Source organism: Nymphalis io, chromosome 15 (genome assembly GCF_905147045.1).
Source record: "Nymphalis io chromosome 15, ilAglIoxx1.1, whole genome shotgun sequence".
Taxonomy (NCBI): domain Eukaryota; kingdom Metazoa; phylum Arthropoda; class Insecta; order Lepidoptera; family Nymphalidae; genus Nymphalis; species Nymphalis io.
The window spans coordinates 3,255,063-3,275,754 of NC_065902.1; the positions used below are offsets into that span (position 1 = coordinate 3,255,063).

At 32.0% G+C, this 20,692-nt stretch overlaps 1 protein-coding gene across 2 annotated transcripts in view; it reads left to right on the forward strand.

Annotated features, from left to right (window-relative positions):
* The first annotated feature begins 336 nt into the window (after positions 1 to 336).
* The window catches only part of LOC126773897 (uncharacterized), a 234,069-nt gene continuing 213,713 nt past the window's right edge, over positions 337 to 20,692 (forward strand). For both annotated transcript variants that reach the window (XM_050495140.1, XM_050495141.1), the window contains exon 1: positions 337 to 533. In XM_050495140.1, the coding sequence (XP_050351097.1) occupies positions 368 to 533 (166 nt within the window). In that variant the 5' untranslated portion in view covers positions 337 to 367. The remainder of the gene's footprint in view (positions 534 to 20,692) is intronic.

Genomic DNA, 20,692 nt, shown 5'->3' on the forward strand with positions numbered 1-20,692 from the left:
GTATTCATTCAAAAAATACTTAAGCCATACCTTGCCTTTTGTTTATTTTAAAATAAATAACAACCGGTCTTTTTACAAATATAGTAACTAGCATTCATGTGCTCAGACATGAACACTTTTCTTTTTTCTCAAGATATTTGGAATTGATTTTCAATTGTTGCTAGTATTTTTCTGACATTTCTGTGTAACCATGAATTTTGATATCTATTATATTTAACTAGAATTTATCGTATGTAATATATTGAAATTGTTATACCTTATAATGAAATATTCTGCAGGTGTAAAACATCATTTTATCATTTATTCAGGAATTATTGCATTAAAAATGTCTGAAACGGTGATTAAGAGTTCGGAACAGCTAACAGCAATGTCGTTGGACAATGGTATTGTCGAGAGGAAGTGTAGTGATGGTGACGTGATTAAAGATGATGAAGTGATAAAGGAGGAAGGGGATGAGAGCAAGAGTGCCACCCACAGGGAGAACCGATTGACGAGCATCATCGATCAGTTACGCTGTCAAAGCAAAATGAAAGGTAAGTAGAAAAACTATAAGCCAATTTCCACTTTAATTTATGTGTGTTTTTGTTTGTATTTTTTTGTGTATATATTTATTTTAAAATTTAAAAAGTCAATTTTTTTAAGTGCAGTCAATGTAAATTTCCTAGGTCGTATTGGCATGCAATATTTTCGAGAAAAAGTTTGTGTTCCAAAAAGGTTTTACTTCTATCACGTGTTTTCGCATTAAAATTCGTATGTATATATTTAAACATCGCATCTGTCGCTGAGGTTCATACGGATAAAGGTTAAGCAAACTAATTCAAAGTGCAGGAACATCGTGATTCTGTGATAGCACTATCTCCCATCTAGCTATTGTTGCCGGAGTTAAGACTCATTGTGATCACCGCTAATTGCGCGCGCGCACCCGACGCGTGCCTTTTGTCTCGGTAATCTGTACGTGTTATAGTAACATTGTTTGTACATTGGCATTATTTAGAGTATGAATTTATTTTATATATTCATTTATTCTAACAGTAGTTATTTAAGACAGATTTTTTATTTATCATTTTACATTTTATCTCACTTTGTTAAGAAAGATATATAAGTTTAAGAAATGATAACATAAGACAACAGATTGTATGGATTTTAATGTAGTCGTCGATAATAAGAGTTGTACTATATGTCTCAAATTATTAAAATAAGTGTATCTTATCTGGATTATCAGACAAAGCCGTGAGGCACAACGTATATTTAGATAAGTATAACATTTATAAATCTTAGCGATTTACATGTAAAACGCGATAACATCACGGCAAAGGTTGCGACTGTCGGCGTTGTATTCGTTCCGGTTGAAACTCTGTTTTCTATTAGAACGGAGATTTATGAACTGCTAGTTGCTCTTTATAATTATATCAGATCTTCTTACTCGTAATAAGTAGATTGCTTCGCAATAACCTTCATTGTTCCGATATAACAATCAGAAATACGCTTTTTACTTTGGTTTTAATTTTTTAATTTAAATAAACATAAATGAGAAAGTGTTCTGCGTTTTCATTTGTTCTTTTCGCAACTCATTCGGTAAAAGTTACTTGTATGGAAATACTTTTAATTTTAATACTTACTGCTGTTACCGCCGAGTAGCAATACGTAGTTTTGTTGTGTACCGGTTTGAAGGATGAGTGAGCCAATATAACTACAGGCACAAGGGACATAACATCTTTGCAAGATTGGTGTTCCATTGGCGATGTAAGGAAAGGTTAATATTTCTTATAATCCCAATGTCTATGGGCAGTGGTGAACACTTATCACCAGATTGCTCGCTTGCCATTCTGCCTTCCTAATACAATAAAAAAAATTGTTTTTAACTTAATTCAGAATTTAACTTGTAATTTTTTTTTTTGATAATATAATATAATGCGTAATAAACATGAAATGTATTGCATTATAGGATTTATGCTATGGAACTTGAGTTCGTATGAACAAAAGTGTTTTACTTGTGTGAAGTAATATACTATAATAATTTTAATGTTGCGTTTTTTTTAATGTTACGTAAAATAATTTAATAACCGCTATTTTATTACAAGCTTTTATTTAAACTCACTTGTTAATATGTACGGTACAAATGTTGCAAATAATTTTGGTATAATAAGTACCTAAACACCCGGTTGAGTTGAAATTTTGATTTACACGCTTGATGCTTTTGACAATAATTAAGTATTTATTAAGATTGTATGTATTTTTTAAAAAAATGGCCAGAAAATAAATGTTTATTTACAAAAAGGTTTTATTAATATGTTTCGAATATTTATTTAATACTTAGTACTGTTGAGTTTCGATTTGACGGGTGAGTCAGTCAGTGTAACTACAGGCAGAAGGGATGTCAAACGGCTTTGCTTATAAATATTGTGCTTATTTTTTAAAAAAATGGCCGGAAAATAAATGTTTATTTACAAAAAGGTTTTATTAATATGTTTCGAATATTTATTTAATACTTAGTACTGTTGAGTTTCGATTTGACGGGTGAGTCAGTCAGTGTAACTACAGGCAGAAGGGATGTCAAACGGCTTTGCTTATAAATATTGTGTAGCGGGTGATTAGTAAAACAAAGCTGTGTCTTTTTCTTTCGAATGTTAAATCAATAATGAGAGAAAGAGCGAAATCAGTAAGGCCGGTAGTTCCCAAGGTTGGTAGCGCATTGATGTTGAAAGGGTGATTATTATTTCTTGCCATGTCTATTAGTGGTGGTGACCATCGGACCATGCCCCATTTGCCAGTCCGCCTACCTATTATAATTAAAAAAAATTAAAAGTTTGCATCCGTCAGTTCGTGTAAGATAACTTTGAAGTAGAAAACTTTAAAGAAGTCCATTACGAGATATAAACGAGGTTCTGTAATCTTAATTAAACTCGGGATCCGGTCACTGAGTTACGTTGCAACTCCGACCGAGCATCGAGACTAACATTTTAATTCTTAAAAATATCTTTATCAATCCCCCAATTAGCGGATAAAGCGGTTATTTAGCTAATGAATGAATAAATCGCTGTCGGAATGTACTTCCGATGCGATAGTGTTTAATCAGCGCGTGCAATTTATACAACGACGCCACTGAAATACGGCAAATGCTTGGTGGATCTTTGGATCACGATTCACCATTCGTGAGTTTAGCTTTCGACGAATACTTCGAACACTGTGGTGTCGCTTGTAACTGTTATTTTAATAGCTTACTGTACTGAAGTGTTACGTACACTGTTGTTGATACGTGATATGATATAATTCACATCTAAAAACGAGGTGGAAGGGCTTATATTTAAATTATTATAAATCAAACAATCTTGAAAAGTAATGGTGCAGTTACACGAGGCCAATAGCCAAGCCAACAACTAAATAGAGACAATCCACCACATTGGATTGTCATTAGGTCATTTATCGAGGCAATCCATTGAAGTAAAACGATTTCAGGCACAAAAGAGAAGAGAGCCTCGTATACGTCTACGTGTAAATTACATTACATTTTCATTTAATCGGCTTAATTGCTTAAACGTACCGTCATAACTATATATTTTTCAGCCACGGATATGGTGTGTATTTGTATTTTGTGTAACAACTTACCTTAACACCCTGTCTTATTGTCTCCATTGGTGATAGAGGAATCGCTTTATTTTTCAAACAGAGAATGAATGAACGGTTCCAATGGGGAATGCTCCTAGCATTCTAACCAATCCATTATTCCATGTGGTCCTGATTCGTAGGTACAGTAGCTGTTTTGTAATTTTGATTTATACCCATTGAAGTTCTCAATGTATATTATATTTAAAATATAATTCTTAATATAAATATTATATATAATACAAAAATAATTTAAATTGATTTTAAAATAATTAAAATAAAATTTTAAATTGTTAATATAATATATTTAGCGTCAAATAGTATTACTTACGTATGTTCAATTACACATCAACTACGACCGATGCATTTTCTTTTAAAAATGCGATTTCATTCTCACTCGCACTGAAAACACGACCATGTTGCAATCTAGTAAAGAAGCAATTCATGAGTTCGATTCTCGTGTTGTTAATTTCTATCCGTAGTGAGTAAGTATCGAGAGCAAGCGCAGTGATCTATAGATCTTAGAACATGGAGCAATCTACGAGGTGTAATTGTGGCAAAGAATATGCACTTGTTGAAGATATTGTAAGAGTTTTTTTTTTAATATGGTTTTATTTTCCTGAATGTATGTAGTTTCCCTCTCTCGCGTTTTGTATAGTTATTTATTTAATAAGGTGAAGGTTCAATTTTGTTTGTGATAAACATAAGTATTGATTATTGTAGGTCGATCTATTGTGCTCAATATCGATGCCTATCTCGTGAGCAGAGGCACATTAAAACTGTTCGGACTGCCACTTAAACGTAAAAAAAAATCATCGCCTACTTTATAAAAAAAATATAATCAAATGAACGATACGAAAATTATGCAGACGTATAGTAGAATCATTTTTTTTACTTGGTGCTCAGGGTTTTGTGCTCAAAATATTTTCTGCCATCACACAGTAATACTTAATAACTACGGGCACAAGGGATATAACATCCTAGTTCCCAAGGAAGGTGGCGCATTGGCGATGTAAGGAATGGCTAATATTTCTAACAGATCCATTATCTAGGGGCGGTGGTGACCACTTACCATTAGGTGGTCCATTTATCCATCCATCTATTTTTATATAACAAGTGAGTGCCTGCACAAAGCTACCACCACTGGTACAGTCCGTTGCTATTCTACCACGCGTCATTATTCTACATTACATAGCAATTTTTGAATTTCGTATTCTCGTTTATTGGGTATGGGATTTTTATGGTTCATTCTTATCATTTTGCATCAGATAATTAAGTTCAGCAGACTATTGTCAGTGTAAGGCCAATGTATATAAGCTTAGCTAATAACTTGCCATGAGCTGGTCCAAATTTACCATCTTACCCTCCTGGTAGCGATAAGAAACACATCTATTTATAATAATTATAGTTGTCATATTTATATCTATGTATATTACAATTATTAAAAGTACTTACAGTAATTGATAAGATCATAGTTATTGGTTTTGATATCAATGACCTAATCAACAATAAACAAACATGACAAGTAAAATCTGCTATTCCGTGAAAGATTACTTGTAAAATAAAGTATTAATGTAATTTTTAGACAAAGATGGAATGTCTATGGACAGCAACAGTTTATCATGTGGCATGTGTGTTGACTGCCTCGTTGGTCTATTTGATAAAAGTCCACAGATCCTGAAGTGATGGACACAAACCCCTGTTCAGGTGATAAAAAATTATTGGGTTTGATACTACTGTGTTTCAAAAAGCACGTAAAGCCGTTGGTTTTGCGCCTCTCTCTAGTTATGTCGGATATCTTGTCTCATCGGATTATAAGAGCGAGGGAATAGAGAGTGCACCACACTTCCGCATACATTAATTTATCTAGTCTCCATTGAATACCCGTGTCTGGAATGGAATCAAAGGGAATCCATCACTGCATATACTTTTTTATATTAACAAATAAACGTAATAGGTTTACAGACGTGTGTATGTATACTGCATATCTTAGGTTTCTCTTAGTCTATGACAGAGGTCGCGTGCGCGTGCGCCGTTAGCGCGCGCTGGATATTTATAATGATCGATATTCCTCTCATTTCTACTGGACCTTGCTCCGGTTACAAGGGTCGCCATTTTACTTCAAAGCCTGTTTTGTTTGTATGATTAATTTTGTTGCAATTTATTTTCATGATTTTCTAATAAAATTAAACAATTTTATATAAATCTTTTTTTTTGTAATAACTGTTTACGCCCGCGGATTTCCAGAGAGCGCAACCACTAAAAAAAAGCTCATCAAAAAACTTTTGCCACCCCTAAACTTTGCCGCCCTAAACCCAGGGTTACTCTGCCTCTAGGAAAATCCACCCCATGATTGTACAAATTTAAGTTCAAATATATAATACTTTCAACATAATGATTAATGTTAGACTAAAATATTTAATGATTGTAACTATTTATACTAGAGGTTAAATTAAATTTAAAAGTATTTCTATTTTCTTACAACTGTTTTCGAATCAGTGCAACAACGTGAGCTGTTTTATTATTGAGAAAGCGTCTACAAAATGTAATTAATTGTAGGCACGCGTTTGTAATTTTACGATATAATAACAGTTACTGTTGTGAATCAGCGCAGTACACTTCTAAAATAATACAATTACATACATACATACGCGCGCCCCGCGTCTTACTTTGTATAAGAGGCTGTTTTTAAAAATGGCGCCTATCGAATGAATACATCGCCGCCTTTACAATACAAAAATATATAATATGTACATTAATTAACACTATATATATATACTATAACAGTATCTGTAATATAAATCACTAGGCGCGGAGAAAATCCGTCTAAAAACTCATATGAAGATTTCATAAAATCAATATGAAGCGTTTTGAATATACCATTTAAGCGTCTTAATATGTCTAGAAGAAAAAGTTTCTTATTAACGTCGGAGTATAAGAAACCTAAGCTAATTAAGCTATCCATAAGTTTACACTAGTGATGTTCATACGGCTGAAACTTCAAAAAACAATTTTGCATCTACCGATTATAATGTCCATTGTACTCTTAAATAAATTAAGAAACAGAACTATAACTTTCTTGTGAATAAAGATAATGAAACCTTTGTTCATTAACTTTTTTATAGGAGATAATTCAAACGCTTAAAGATTAACAGCCTATTGTATATATTTCATGTAAATAAGACTACTTTATATTGTTATACTGTTTTCGTTTCAATATAATGAACGACAAGCTTAATTAAAAAGTATATTTTATTTGTTAGATTCGTAAACTTATTTACACTATCAGTACTACCGAGGCTTCGGCTAATGTTTAGCTAAGGGCGTAAAATGCTGAAAGCGTAATACAGACAAAGTTACTTTCGCATTTTTAATATTGGTTAGATTATATAAATAATGAAGATTTTATTTATTTATTGCATGAACGTGCTAATCTCAGGGTTTTTAGTGCAATTTGTAATTAATATTTTCGTGTTAGATAACCCATTTATTGTATTGAATAAGTTATTAGTAATACATTATTTAAGGTCATAGTTATGTTTACAAGAATTCGCGTCTATTCTGTTGATCTTTGAGGATTTCCTTCGTTTGATGCCTGGGTACAGAATCAGGCCATGCTTACCATAAAAATGCATTGTCATCGAAACTGAACTCATATGTAAATAAACATCGTAGAATGAACTTACTTCCTAAGTTCAATAAGTAATAAAAAATCGCCATGCTGGGGATTGACGTTCGCTGCGACCTTAGTCTAAGGGATTATATCGAGGCTGTTATAAAAACAGCTTCACGGAAACTCGGAGTTCTGAACAAGGTGCGGCGTTTTTTCACGCCACAACAACTGTGCCTGCTGTACAAAACACAGGTACGGTCTTGCGTGGAATATTGCTCGCACCTTTGGGATGGCTCCGCTAAGTACTTACTGGAGGCCTTGGACCGGTTGCAGCGACGTGCCGTACGCATTATTGGCGACGTAAAGGTCACAAACACCCTTGAACCTTTACAATTGCGTCGTGAGATAGCAGCACTGAGCGCTTTCTATCGACTGTATCACGGCGAGTGCTTTGAGGAATTATTCTCTCTAATTCCTGCTTCCCCCTTCCTTCTTAAGTCCACGCGAGCTGGTTCTCGATGTCACCGCCTAACTGTGACATCAATTCCATCGCGAACAAAGAAATTTGGCAACTCCTTTCTTTGTCGAACTTCCAAAAAATGAAATTCCTTACCAGCTCACGTGTTCCCCTCCTCTTACAACCCGGGTTCCTTCAAACGAGGCGTAAAGAGGCATCTTGCGGGCCGGCAAGGCGAAGGCGGCTAGTGCAGAACGTTTTTCCCGTCTGTACTGGCCGTCGTCGCGTTTGTACTCTACTACCACTACCACTACCACTTACCATCAGGTGGAGTAGAGTCATTTGCCCCCCCCGGCAAATATTTATATAAAAAAATATATATATTTAGCAATATTTCACTTAAAAGCGTGATATTTTAAATAAACACTGCAAGTGAAATCAAAACTAGTAAAACGGTTATATAATATATGACATCACACTATAACCCACGAGGGTGGAGCGATAACGTTTAACGCAATTGAAACCGCGAGACGTAACTAGTTTAATTATTATATAGCATTTTTCAATCTAAGGAGAACCTTAGATTTACGTATTCCATGCGATTTGCTAATTATTGTTCTTTTATACAATGCACTTTTAATAACAAAGTTCTTAATTAATATATCAATCTATATTTTTGCTTAATAAATTTTATAAAATTTAATTTAGCTTCGAAATTTTCGTAAACATTAGTCGACATTCGAATCGCCATTTTATTCGCGAATCTATAAATAAATATCATATATTATTCAAGATCTCGACCAATGGTATTCCGTCAATTCGATGTCAGCGTTGTTTTGTGTTTACTCCTCTTGTGGTAGGAATGGGCTATTGGCTTATACCGTTACGCTCGAATGACTTTTCGGATTGTCAGAAAAAATCGGATAAAGTCGATTTTGATTCATAATAAACTTACTTTACGCAGAGCGAGGTAAGATAGCTAATAATGTTCTTATACTGTAAATATGCTAAAACCTATGATACAAGTACATATATAGTAAACAAGTCTGATATATGAGTTCCCTTGAACAGTTATTTGTAACAGATAATTACGTATATAAATATGAACCTAGATTATATATTTGAGATATATCAGAAAGAAAAAATATTAATTGTTAAATTATTTTATCTTAGTAATTAAGAATTTGTAAAAGGCAACTTGCTTATGCAATGGTATAAAAATCTGACATTAGTAAAAGCGTGACCGCAGAACAATTAGTTATATATAACAGAATCTGATAACCAGGCGAGGTGGTACCACCGAGACAATAGAGCTTTGTGCTCCTAACTTATCTCCACTGTGTTTATTGTTAGTGTATGCAGTGATTTTACGCCCACAGCCTTTTAAATAGATGACTTTGTTAAAATCTTTTAAGTTATAAGTGAGGTTTGTACTGGAGTATTGGCCTAATAAATATGGTTATAAAATGAATTACAACGAAATAAATGTACATATTAAATTTTTGTCTATCCTATATATTTAATAATCATTGGAAAATTATTAGGAAAATAATTGTGACACCATAAAATTAGTTCCTATTCAGGTCACCAGGTGTCAAGTCGCCACAAGTCCGATCTTAATCGCTAATCGTATTAATATTATTTATTAATAACTGTCAGATTCGCTGTTTTTAATGCCAGAGGTCGCTTAATAAGTTTTTTTTTTATATTTGTTATTTTTGGTTTGCAGATGCTTTTTAACCTCTGAACTGGTATATATATATATACAAAGAAACTTTTTATCTTATATTGGTAAGCTATTAAACGGAATTTCTTACAAAACTTTTAAAAACGTTTGTCGTGATTGATAGGCACAGCCAAAACTACAGAGTCTGAAAAGCTTAAATTTGGAACAAAGGTTTAATTTATAACGCAAACATCCGCTACGAAAGGATTTTTGGAACTTCCATCTTTATTAGGAGGGAAATTTTGTATGAACTTTACCCGTACGAAGTAGGGATTGCTATATTCTTATAGATTACGAGAGAGTGTCATAGTGTTTTAGACGGGATGAGCTAAATGTGGCGATGGTATGGATAAAAAGTATTATTATTACACGGGTAAATTAACTTATATTGAAGTAAAGTCTTTCAGTTCGTTTGTTACCAAGAATCGCTCGTGCGTACTCTTGTATCTATGGTTGGATGTACCGCATGCGCGGTCGTGTGCATCTCTTCTTTTTGCTATTCGAGAGTAGTGGTACTTTCCGCACTGTGGGCCATTGTTCTTATATACGTTCGATTAGATCGTGCAGTTGTTTAAAGAAATAAAACTAACAGAGAAAAAACCGCATTGCAATCATACCCTCAATTATTTAAATATGATATGTATAATTAATATAACAATCCATTTAGTCGTAGTTTAAAAATAAAGAAAAAGCAAAAAGGTTTTAAACATCATAAATCAGCGCTTGCTGACCGGATTGGAACATCAGATATTGTTAATTAAGCTCATTGAACTCAACTAATGAGATTTCATCCTAAAATATATACACGTAAAAGTTTAAGTAATGTCCGTGGTTCATACATTTAAATAATAGTCAAAAATATGTAATCGCTAATTTATATATTAATCATAAAATTTGGCATTAAACGCGATGCCTTTGCCTTTAAATCAGAAATACTATGGAGGAATATTATAATTGTACAGAGTAAAAAGCAAACGATCATGCTTAGATACAAAATTAACGATAGAAATCCTTTTGTGAATAGAGTTGAGAAGTTGATAGATGATTACTCATGGCAAATAGATTTGAAAATTTCCACTGTAGTGCGTGAGAAGGCTTCTGATTGCAATTATTAATTACTTAGAGATGCGAGTCCACTGAGTACGGGTCGTATCTGTCGGTGAATGAGACCGTAGCGTGACTTGTTGCAAGCTTCATTGCAACATAGATGTTATAAAGATACACAGATAATTAATTATGTTACTTTAATAACTTTTTTTAATTAAATTATTGCATTTTTAATCTATATCAAATTAAGAATGTTGTGACATTGTTATTATATCAAACATATTAAAAGAAATGAAAAGATTAATTAAAGTATGTTTCTTATTTATTTTAAATGAATAGTGACATTGAGTATTTTTTCTTTTTTATTACTAATGGCTTAAAATATTTGTTGTTTTAAGTGTTTTATAAGGAGAGCATGATCCTAATTATTCTAAATGGAGAATAGCCTGCCTAAAACATATAACAGTGATCTAGTCTATACAAATGAGGTTTTCACTATTTTCACATTCTTTTAATTCGATGGAACGGTAATCTACTAGCGGCTTAACGCGCTTTCCGAAGCAGGGTAATGTTAATATTAGTAATTTGCAAATTCCAGACAGTTATCTAAATTGATTAAAAAACTCCCTCGAGCTTAACTCCTAAATAATACATACTACCCATAAGCTATCCCTGAGCTAGCCACTAGACCAAGAGATTATACGAGCATAGTATGGGTATACACTATATTATTTTACTTTACAACTAAATTATTTACTAATGATAACAATAATTTTAATGATATGAAAATCAAATGTAACAAAATATATCTAATATCTAAAGTTACAAAGTCAGTGTGGCTAAAATTATAGATTAATTGTTGAAAATATGAACGTAATCCGAACTTAATGACACTAAACCTCTTTAGTGTCACTCTCTCTAATAAAATGTCTGTCGTTGTAACCACGTTACGTCTTTTTATTTAACCTTTATGAGCCGAGATGGCCCAGTGGTAAGAACGCGGAAATCAAGTTCAAACCCGGGCAAGCACCACTGAATTTTCATGTGCTTAATTTGCGATTATAATTCATCTCGTGCTTTACGGTGAAGGAAAACATCGTGAGGAAACCTGCATGTGTCTAATTTCACTGAAATTCTGCCACATGTGTATTCCACATCCACACCACGATGATCCAATGCGGGCAGCATTGGAGCATCGTGGTTTGATAAGCTCCAAACCTTCTCCTCAAAAAGAGGAGAGGTGGCCTTTAGCCCAGCAGTGGGACATTCACAGGCTGTAACGGTTACAGATTTAACCTTTCCCTACCCTAGCTCTGTAAAACTATAATCTAATTCTAGTTTTTATTCTTAATATTATAAGCTAAGAACTCTTCACGTAACAAGGGTATTGCTTTTCACAAAGAATACGACTTATTATTATTTATATGTTATTTAAATAACATAGGATTTATAATTATAAGGATAACGATTTATTAATAACTAGAGTTAATATGTTTTATAATGATATCTATTAAATAATGCATAAGCTAATTATTTTATCGCTCGCTTTATAATTGTATATATAAAATGTTAATTATTTTGTATAAATAACGGAAATGTAATCGTCAATTAATTACATAAATAATATGTTAGATGTGCTTGACATAATTAATTACTGATCTTATTAAATGTATAAAATACGTCAACATTTTGATTATTATAAATTTCTCTGTTAAATTTGTATATACATCTGTTTAGTTTTTTTTTTCTTTATTCTATTTTTTTTTTTAATATTATATAAGTTATTATTCCTTGATTGAAGACTAGATAATTAAATTATAAATCTTTTATTTTAAAATAAGTTAGTTTTACTTAGTTTTTATTTACAATTTCTTATAGGTTAGGTCCGAAAAACATTGATTTCGGTTTGAAAGGTCAGTGAGCCAGTATAATAATGGGTACAAGATAGTGCCTCAGATCCCATGGTTGGCTACGACGCTAGAAATAATTATATTTTTTTACAATACTATGGGCAAAGGTTTCTGTAGTAGGTACTAAAACTTTTTTTTAATTTATACTTGAGGATTTAAATAAATTGTAAAGAAATACATATTTAGAAAAAAAAAACGCTTCCATACAAATCATGATTGCATGGGTTGGTGGCAAGAATGCTAGTAGCATTGCCCGTTGAATTGCAACTCCGATCCTCTGGGCGATAAATAAAACACCCCATGTTACCAGTGGTGGCAATAAGTCTGTTTTATTTTATCCATTATTACTCTAAGTGCTTATAATTTGTAATATTTAAATGTTTTCATTAACAATACTTCTGTTTTGTTGCACTTTCCTAAGGTAAAAAAAAAAACATTATCGTTGCTAAATATTACTGTTTCAATAACAAATATTGATTAATTAAACATTGTCATTTTTTACGAATCCATAGTGAATACCATAGATTACAATAGATCATTTTAAATATCAACAAGTGATGTCATGTTTTCAAGTCATGTCAGTTCAAGGTCTTTGTTTATCTTAACTCCTCATTCCATTGGAATAGACTTTAAGTACTACTTCAAGTATAACGACTATTACTGTATATGTTCGTATATAAAACATAATTTGGTTCGCATTCCTGAGACAATGCAAGTGTCATCGGACATCAGCTACTGCTCGGCACGCGGCTAATATTTTATCCGGCGGTCTTCATTGCGCCGTGATCGAGTCTAACTTAGGGATGTTCGTTATAAAATTAACTGAAATATCGATTAATATATTTATAACAGCCAATGAAATAGGCTGTCAAAATGTAATACGAGTTTTTGAATATTTATTTATTTTAATTATAAATGAACATTGGAAATTGTTATAAATAAATTTGATGTATTTATTTTTAAGGAAAATGTAATAAAACATAATTAAAATGTTATAGTGCCATAAATAGATAAAATAAAATATATATCTAATTTTTTTCTTAAAAAAGAAAGAATGTGCGAATTTTCTCCACGACGTTGACTGATGATAGCTTCTTAGCTGATTGGAAGGGTGTTTAGTATACGTATTCAAATAGTAATAAGTAACGATATTAATAAAATATTTTCATTTTGAAATATGTATTTTTTTTATTTAATATTATAAAAATCAAATTTATAATAAAACAAACACTTATACATTTTGCATTAATCTATAATAAAAAATATGTTAATAAAAATTAGCTGCTTAGAAATAAAATGAAGGTTAAAATGTGTTTTTTTAAGTAAAGTATATAAATTTTATTTTAAATCGACATATCCATGTCGCATCACGAAGCCGCGAGCGAAAGAGGCGTGCGCGGGTTGCTCTCATTAATCTTTCATTTCTACGTTATATTATTAGAGGAACGGGTTTGCACGGATGCTGTGTGAGGGGGACGGGGACGTGAACCCGATTGAACCCTCAGTAGCACCTGCCGCGTCCGGCCGCTATAAAGCTGACTTTGTATCATATCATTATATACATAGCGCCAGGTAGCCTTATAAAAGATGATATAATAAATTTACGATTCATTTTTTAATCGAACGATTCTAATTCGAATTTTCTCGAATGGCAACATCGTTTTGTAAATAATAGGAGATTTAAAAAAAAGTATAAACAGTGATGTACAATGAAGTTGTCATTGCTATTGCGGCAAGGTAGGTGGTAATCGAGATTCTTGTACATATAGGGAATAACAACATAACTAAATATATAAATAAAAACTATACAGTGTTTCTTGTGACTACTTTCTTTGAATACGACACATGATTAGATAAGGAATTATTTATTTTTAATTATTAAACGAATATAATTCATGCTAAAATAAATGGCTGTATGTTTGCTACCTTATCATGTAAGCCATGTTAATTAAGATAAATAGTGACCTGAGCAAGGGACCTTGATAAGAACTCAGGTATAAATAATAAACTTACGAGAAATAATAGGCGTACCGGCGAGATTTGGGTATGAAGTCACGGGAAACACCTAAAGATACATAAAACTATATATTGAGTAAGATGTAATATTTTTGTCTATATAAAAAAATAACTGATTGATTGATTTACATATCAACGCACAGCCCAAAATACTGGGGCTGGCACCATGATAATTGCATACGGGCTTACTTTTAAACAGTAGGTCAGCGCGAAAGAAGAATTTAAAAAAATATAACCCCTAGTGAGGGGATGAAAGCTTGTATGAAAATACTTTATTTTAGAAACAAGAGCTATAAAAAATTGTTATTAGCAATTCAGCATTATAACAAGTGAAGCCGAATGTAAAGCGCTTAAACAGTGCTTGCTATGTAATGCTATATTGTAATGAATGCTCAAACTCTGTGCTTATATTCTATGTAACGACTAACTATCGTTTTACGTTTACCTTAATAAGCTTATGTAACTTTATGTAAGCTGACTTTGTTAATGCGATTTTCATGTTCATGTGTGTAGAATTTAATTAATTGGTATTTTATTTGTATTGCATGTGGTTCGTAAATATGTAATTAAATCAAATAAATCCTTTGAAACTGAGATGCTTGAAAAACTTTATAAATTCAAATCCGAGTACTTTCAAGTTCTCTGAAATTAAAGGTTTTTTTTTTTGTGAATAATAATAGCCTATGGAATTATATATATGTATGTACTATATTTCTGTAAGAAAATTGACAATCTATGTCAAAAAAATACTAAATACATAGAAATAATGAATGTGTAAAAAATTATATACTTTGATAAATAAAGCGACAACTAAGACTCGTTACATAAACGAAATAGTTGAAGTTATTGTTAAATGAACTAAAGTTTCATTATGAGTAAATAACGGAAACTTGTTGGAACTGTAAAGTAAATAAGAGCATAGTAAATCATCAGTCCTAATACTATCGGCTTGATTTACACCATTGCACCGTTTTCAGCTTGAGGCTGCGAGCCATTGTTGACCGCCGGTCATTATAATCAACTGGTTATGTGTCGTAGCACCACGTTGTGACTACGTAAGGATATTCCTGTTTTTAAGGTTCATTTTAAATTGGCTAATAAATTAATCATGTATTGATTGATGCATTCGTTTCTAGAAAGAACTAAACGCATCGAAACGGGTTCCTAATGTTTAACAAAAATTCAATAACTAAGTTGACTAACATTATATTTTGCAGTTATATCGTTTTATAAAAGATCATTTGAAAGACACTCAATTCGCGACAATTTTACTTTTAAATTTGCTGAATTTTTAAATTTAATTTTTCATTTTCCGTCTAATCTAACCTAATCAATATTATCATTGAATATTGTTATTGTTTAACGATATTTTATTAATTGAAGATTTATTTGGTAATTATTTTTCAAATACATTGAACTATTAGTTTGTATAGAGTTGATAAAAATTATGTTATTATTGTAACAAAACTTATTTGTAAAATCAAAGTTTGTCATTTGTTTCATTGTCAAATGACACGAGACTATAAATATGACTATTTATCACGTGATCGACACTTGGACGTAAAATTATGTAAGCAACTATTTATGTTAATTTTTTCTATCAAATTGACTTTTGCTGTTGCGAGGCGAGACTTAAAATACTCAGCCGGATGTGGGAGCCCACTTAAGGACTCAGAATACGCACGTCCTAATATGATGATGCCTTATATGATGCCGAATTTATGTTTTAGTGTACAATCGTTATTCATCCAACATAGAACATGAGCCCGTGAATACCAGATATTCCTTATTATATAAATACTGAAAGATTCTCAGCGCTTGCTCCCAATACAGATAGGAACGATGGGCTACTGAGGAGTTTGGGTCACCGTGACTTTAGCTCTCCTGCCTGTGTTGTTGCAAGCGTCGAAAAATATCAGCTTTATTAGCTTTATAAGGAAAGTCTTGTGTTCATTGGCTTTTGCACTAACTTACTAAACAAATGACCATATTGACAAGTCATATTGTTTTATTATATATACCTTATTTATCGATTGTCATTGTTTTGTAAAAATCTTTACTAGTTGGTACATTTTGTTTAAGCTCGTTACGTGTTTGTGTTGTGACTTATAAAATGACAATTCAACCTTTATGATTTCTGCTTTAGGTAAATGTTTAATTTTTTAATATATTTTATCAAGTTAAAGTCCCTGTCACTCCTGTGTTTGAAGAATAGCTAATATCTTTAACCAAAATATGAAATAGTAATAAAAAAAATTATCCACCAAGAGTCTTGAGCGGGCTTTGTTTTTTTTTCAGCTTAAGTTTTTGGTGAGCTGTAATAACTGTCTTAGTAGTAATTGAGTAAGCGTTTGTTAATTATTTGCATTCCTTTTTCTTGTGTCTATTTAAAAGTAAGAATTTATTTAAAAAGTAATATTTATTTGAGTGAAGTTTAATCAGTGGTGACGGAAAACCACGTCATTTACAAAAACTTGTTTTAATTTTCACATTGAATAGTTTAACGTTACATAAGTTGTTAAATAATTAATATGCAGATTAAGTTTCCGATGTAAGTGAACTGTTAATTGTTCTTGATTGGAAATAAAAACTCTCTAAACTTAAGAATACTGCATGTTTTAAATGAAATTCTAGTATAAGTATGTTTATACATCAATCAATCTTGAAGCAGCGTAAGGATTCTTCTCAATGGAAATTTTATAAGCTTGATAAACAAAAGAAATTATAGTAATATTATTACAAATTCGATAATTTTTAATAACAGAAGCCTAATTAGTATCAAGTATAGATTGCGGAATTATATTAAATATTGTATTTTTTATAGTATAGGTTGGGGGACGAGCATATGGGCCACCTGATAGTAAGTAGTAACCAACGCCCATAGTCATTGACGTTGTAAGTAATATTAACCATTCCTTACATCGCCAATGCGCCACAAACCTTGGGAACTAAGATGCTATGTACCTGGTGTGTGTAATTACACTGGCTCACTCACCCTTAAAACCGGAATACAACAATAACAAGTACTGCTGTTTTGCGGTAGAATATCTGATGAGTGGGTGGTACCTACCCAGATGGGCTTGCACAAAGCCCTATCACCATTAGGAATATCCTTACTTTCATATAAAACATGCTGAAACTACATACAAGTGTTGAATTGTTCACCAATTACCGGGTGTGAAGGTGCTCTGATAATTGAATGCATTGTTTATGGCCACAAAGCAGACAGGATTCAATAGGATTACTTCTGTTTATAAGTTTTGTTAGTATGAGTTTTATATTTACTATTTTGTATACTGCAGTCGAGATGGCCCAGTGGTAAGAAAGTCGAGATGGCCCAGTGGTAAGAACGCGTGAATCTTAACCGATGAACGTGGGTTCAAACCCGGGCGGGCACCTCTGAATTTACATGTGCTTAATTTCTGTTTATAATTCATCTCGTGCTTTTCGGTGAAAAGGAAGGAAAACATCGTGAGGAAACCTGCATGTGTCTAATTTCATCGAAATTCTGCCACATGTGTATTCTACCAACCCGCACTGGAGCAGCGTGGTGGAATAAGCTCCAAACCTTCTGCTCAAAAAAGGGAGAGGAGGCCTTAGCCCAGCAGTGGGACATTTACAGGCTGTTACTGTACTGTACTACTGTATACTGCAGTGCTATTCTGTAAGAACTCAATACTCATATGTGAAATGTTGACTATGGTAGCTTAGAGCATTTCTTATTCTAATAATGAACTATTTATAAGATATTGCTTGTATTTGGTTATTTAAACATATATATTATTTGAAATATCGGTGCTCTCTCTGTCTTTCAGAGTTAAATACGATGGCAAAAGTATTGTTGATATCTCTATATATTATTTAGTATATACAATATAAAAAATAGAAAAAAAACGTGTAGTATAAATAAAAATCAGTTTTGCAATGAGTAATATATAATAAAACTTGGGAAGGATAGCTGGATTTGCACGGGTATAATAAGGGTCTAAATATAACGTTTATATAATACATAGAACTCTATTCATGCTATCTTGGCGAACGCCAGTATGTCTCTCAGTCAGCATGTTTTTTCTGACATCCTCAACAATCGTCATTATTCAGCAATTTTACATAAATCATCGGGAATTCTGTTCATTGGTGAAAACAGTAAGAAAATTAGTTCATTACTAACAACATGGTAGAACAAACAAACCTAGATAATGTATGTACCTTTTTTTTGATCTCGCTGGAATAACGTATTCATGCTTTTCCGGCGCCGGGGCCGGCGCCGCACGAAGTGAAGTATGTGGGATTCGCCGGCGCCTGGAACTCCAGTGCACCGGAATACCCACCAAAAAACCCGCGGTACACCGTCTCTTCGGGGGCGGTACGGGATCGCTTGTGTATTACCGTGAGGTAATTATATGCTTCTAATTCATCCACAGTAAACTTAAAATAATGGATTGAAATATATATATTTTTAAAGCTGAATAATAAAAAAATACATATTATTTAGATAAATTATTTTGGTCGTGATGTTAATAATATTATAGCCATAAATATCTTCAGCCAGAATGCTGTTACAATTTTATCATAATATGTGTAGAAAAAATAAGTAAAGAAAAACATTCTTTATTTTATCTAACACTAAGTTATCGTAAATAATGTTGCCATTATAAAAATGCGCATATCATAAAGTTAAGCAAGCGTTAAGCGCACGCGCCATGCTTATGGTCTTAGAAAAAACCGTCTTAATGTTTAATTTGATGGAACCGCGACCTTTGTACTGAACCACGGAATGCTAATTAGGTGCAAAAAACTGAATATCATAAATAAACTTATCTATTCATGAGGTTATAAAAGCTTCCGTATAGCGGGGTATCGTTACTTCATTTAATACGTTCTGTAAAAAGAATATATTTCACAGATAAAATATGTTATATATTTTTTTAAATTAAGATATGTCAGTTTGTTTTATTTTGCTATTAAAAATTATTAAAAAAAAGATTAACACTTGTGAGCTTGTATTTGTATTTTCCTTTTTTATAAAGTATTTAAGGAACGAATTGCTAAAGTGACACTTACGATTTTCATACTATGTAATTCGTGTAACTAACGTTGGTCAAATTAAGATACGATATTATTTTGGCTTATTATAATATTATAAATTTACATATAGTACTTATATATTATTAAATAATTATATATATATATATATATATATATATATATATATATATATATATATATATATATATATATATTAATTATTTAATTTTTATATATATATATATATATATATAAAAAATTAAAATATGTACCGCACATAAAGTACAGCCTAATGTATTTATTTTTATTGTATTTAAAACGGAACCTTTCTTAGAAAATAGCTTTTCTTGTTAATGATTTCATAAAACTGATAATTATCAATATTATCCACTGAGGGTAAAACCATAGCAGCAAAAACGCAGCCGCAAAAAGCGTTATCTCTAAACACAGTTATCGCAAATACTTGTTGAACACAGAACAGTATTCAATATTACACGTGTATTAAAGATTATAATCGCTTGCGTAAGTACTCATTGCATAGTAAATACTCAGTTTTTTAATTTTTCAAAGTATCAAAATGTTGAAAATGTCTTATGTTTAAAAACAGATATCAGTGTATCAGCTTGAGATGAATATTCTACGATCAGCATGATCGCTAGCACATATTTGAATTTATTATGTAAAGGGTTTTTTTTACTACCCACTTTGTTAGTTTTTTTAAGGATATTAGCAATTCCCGTTTTAAGTAATAACGTTTCCCGTTTTAATAATAACTTCAATAAAGCTTAAGATTGTGTTAGGAGTGGGGACAACAATAGTCCAAGGGCTTGGATCGAACCTGCGACTTATACATCGATAGGAGGTCCGTTAACCATTGCGCTAATGCCACTTCAAAAGTTACCGTTAGATGACGCTGCGGCACATCAACCGTTCAACCGTCTTGACTATCGGTTACAGGCAGGACAACGTCTGCGGGTTTTGCTAGTTAATTATAATTATTTAAGTAATATTGTAAATGCTAATGTTTGTATGGATGTAATATGTAGTATGTTTGTGATTCAGTCACGCTCTAAGGGCGGGACGGTTTGAAAATAAAGTGACATTATTTCATTTTATTATATAATTAAATATTACTAGTATTTACGTAGACCGAAGTAGGCGGTTAACAGCTAGTTCTATAATACGAAATAGAGCTTTATAGTTGTTTTACTCATCTTACAATAAAAACGTGATAAAAAAAATTGATAACATTAAAAGCGTTACTAAAGCTAAATTTACGCGTCAGAGAATAA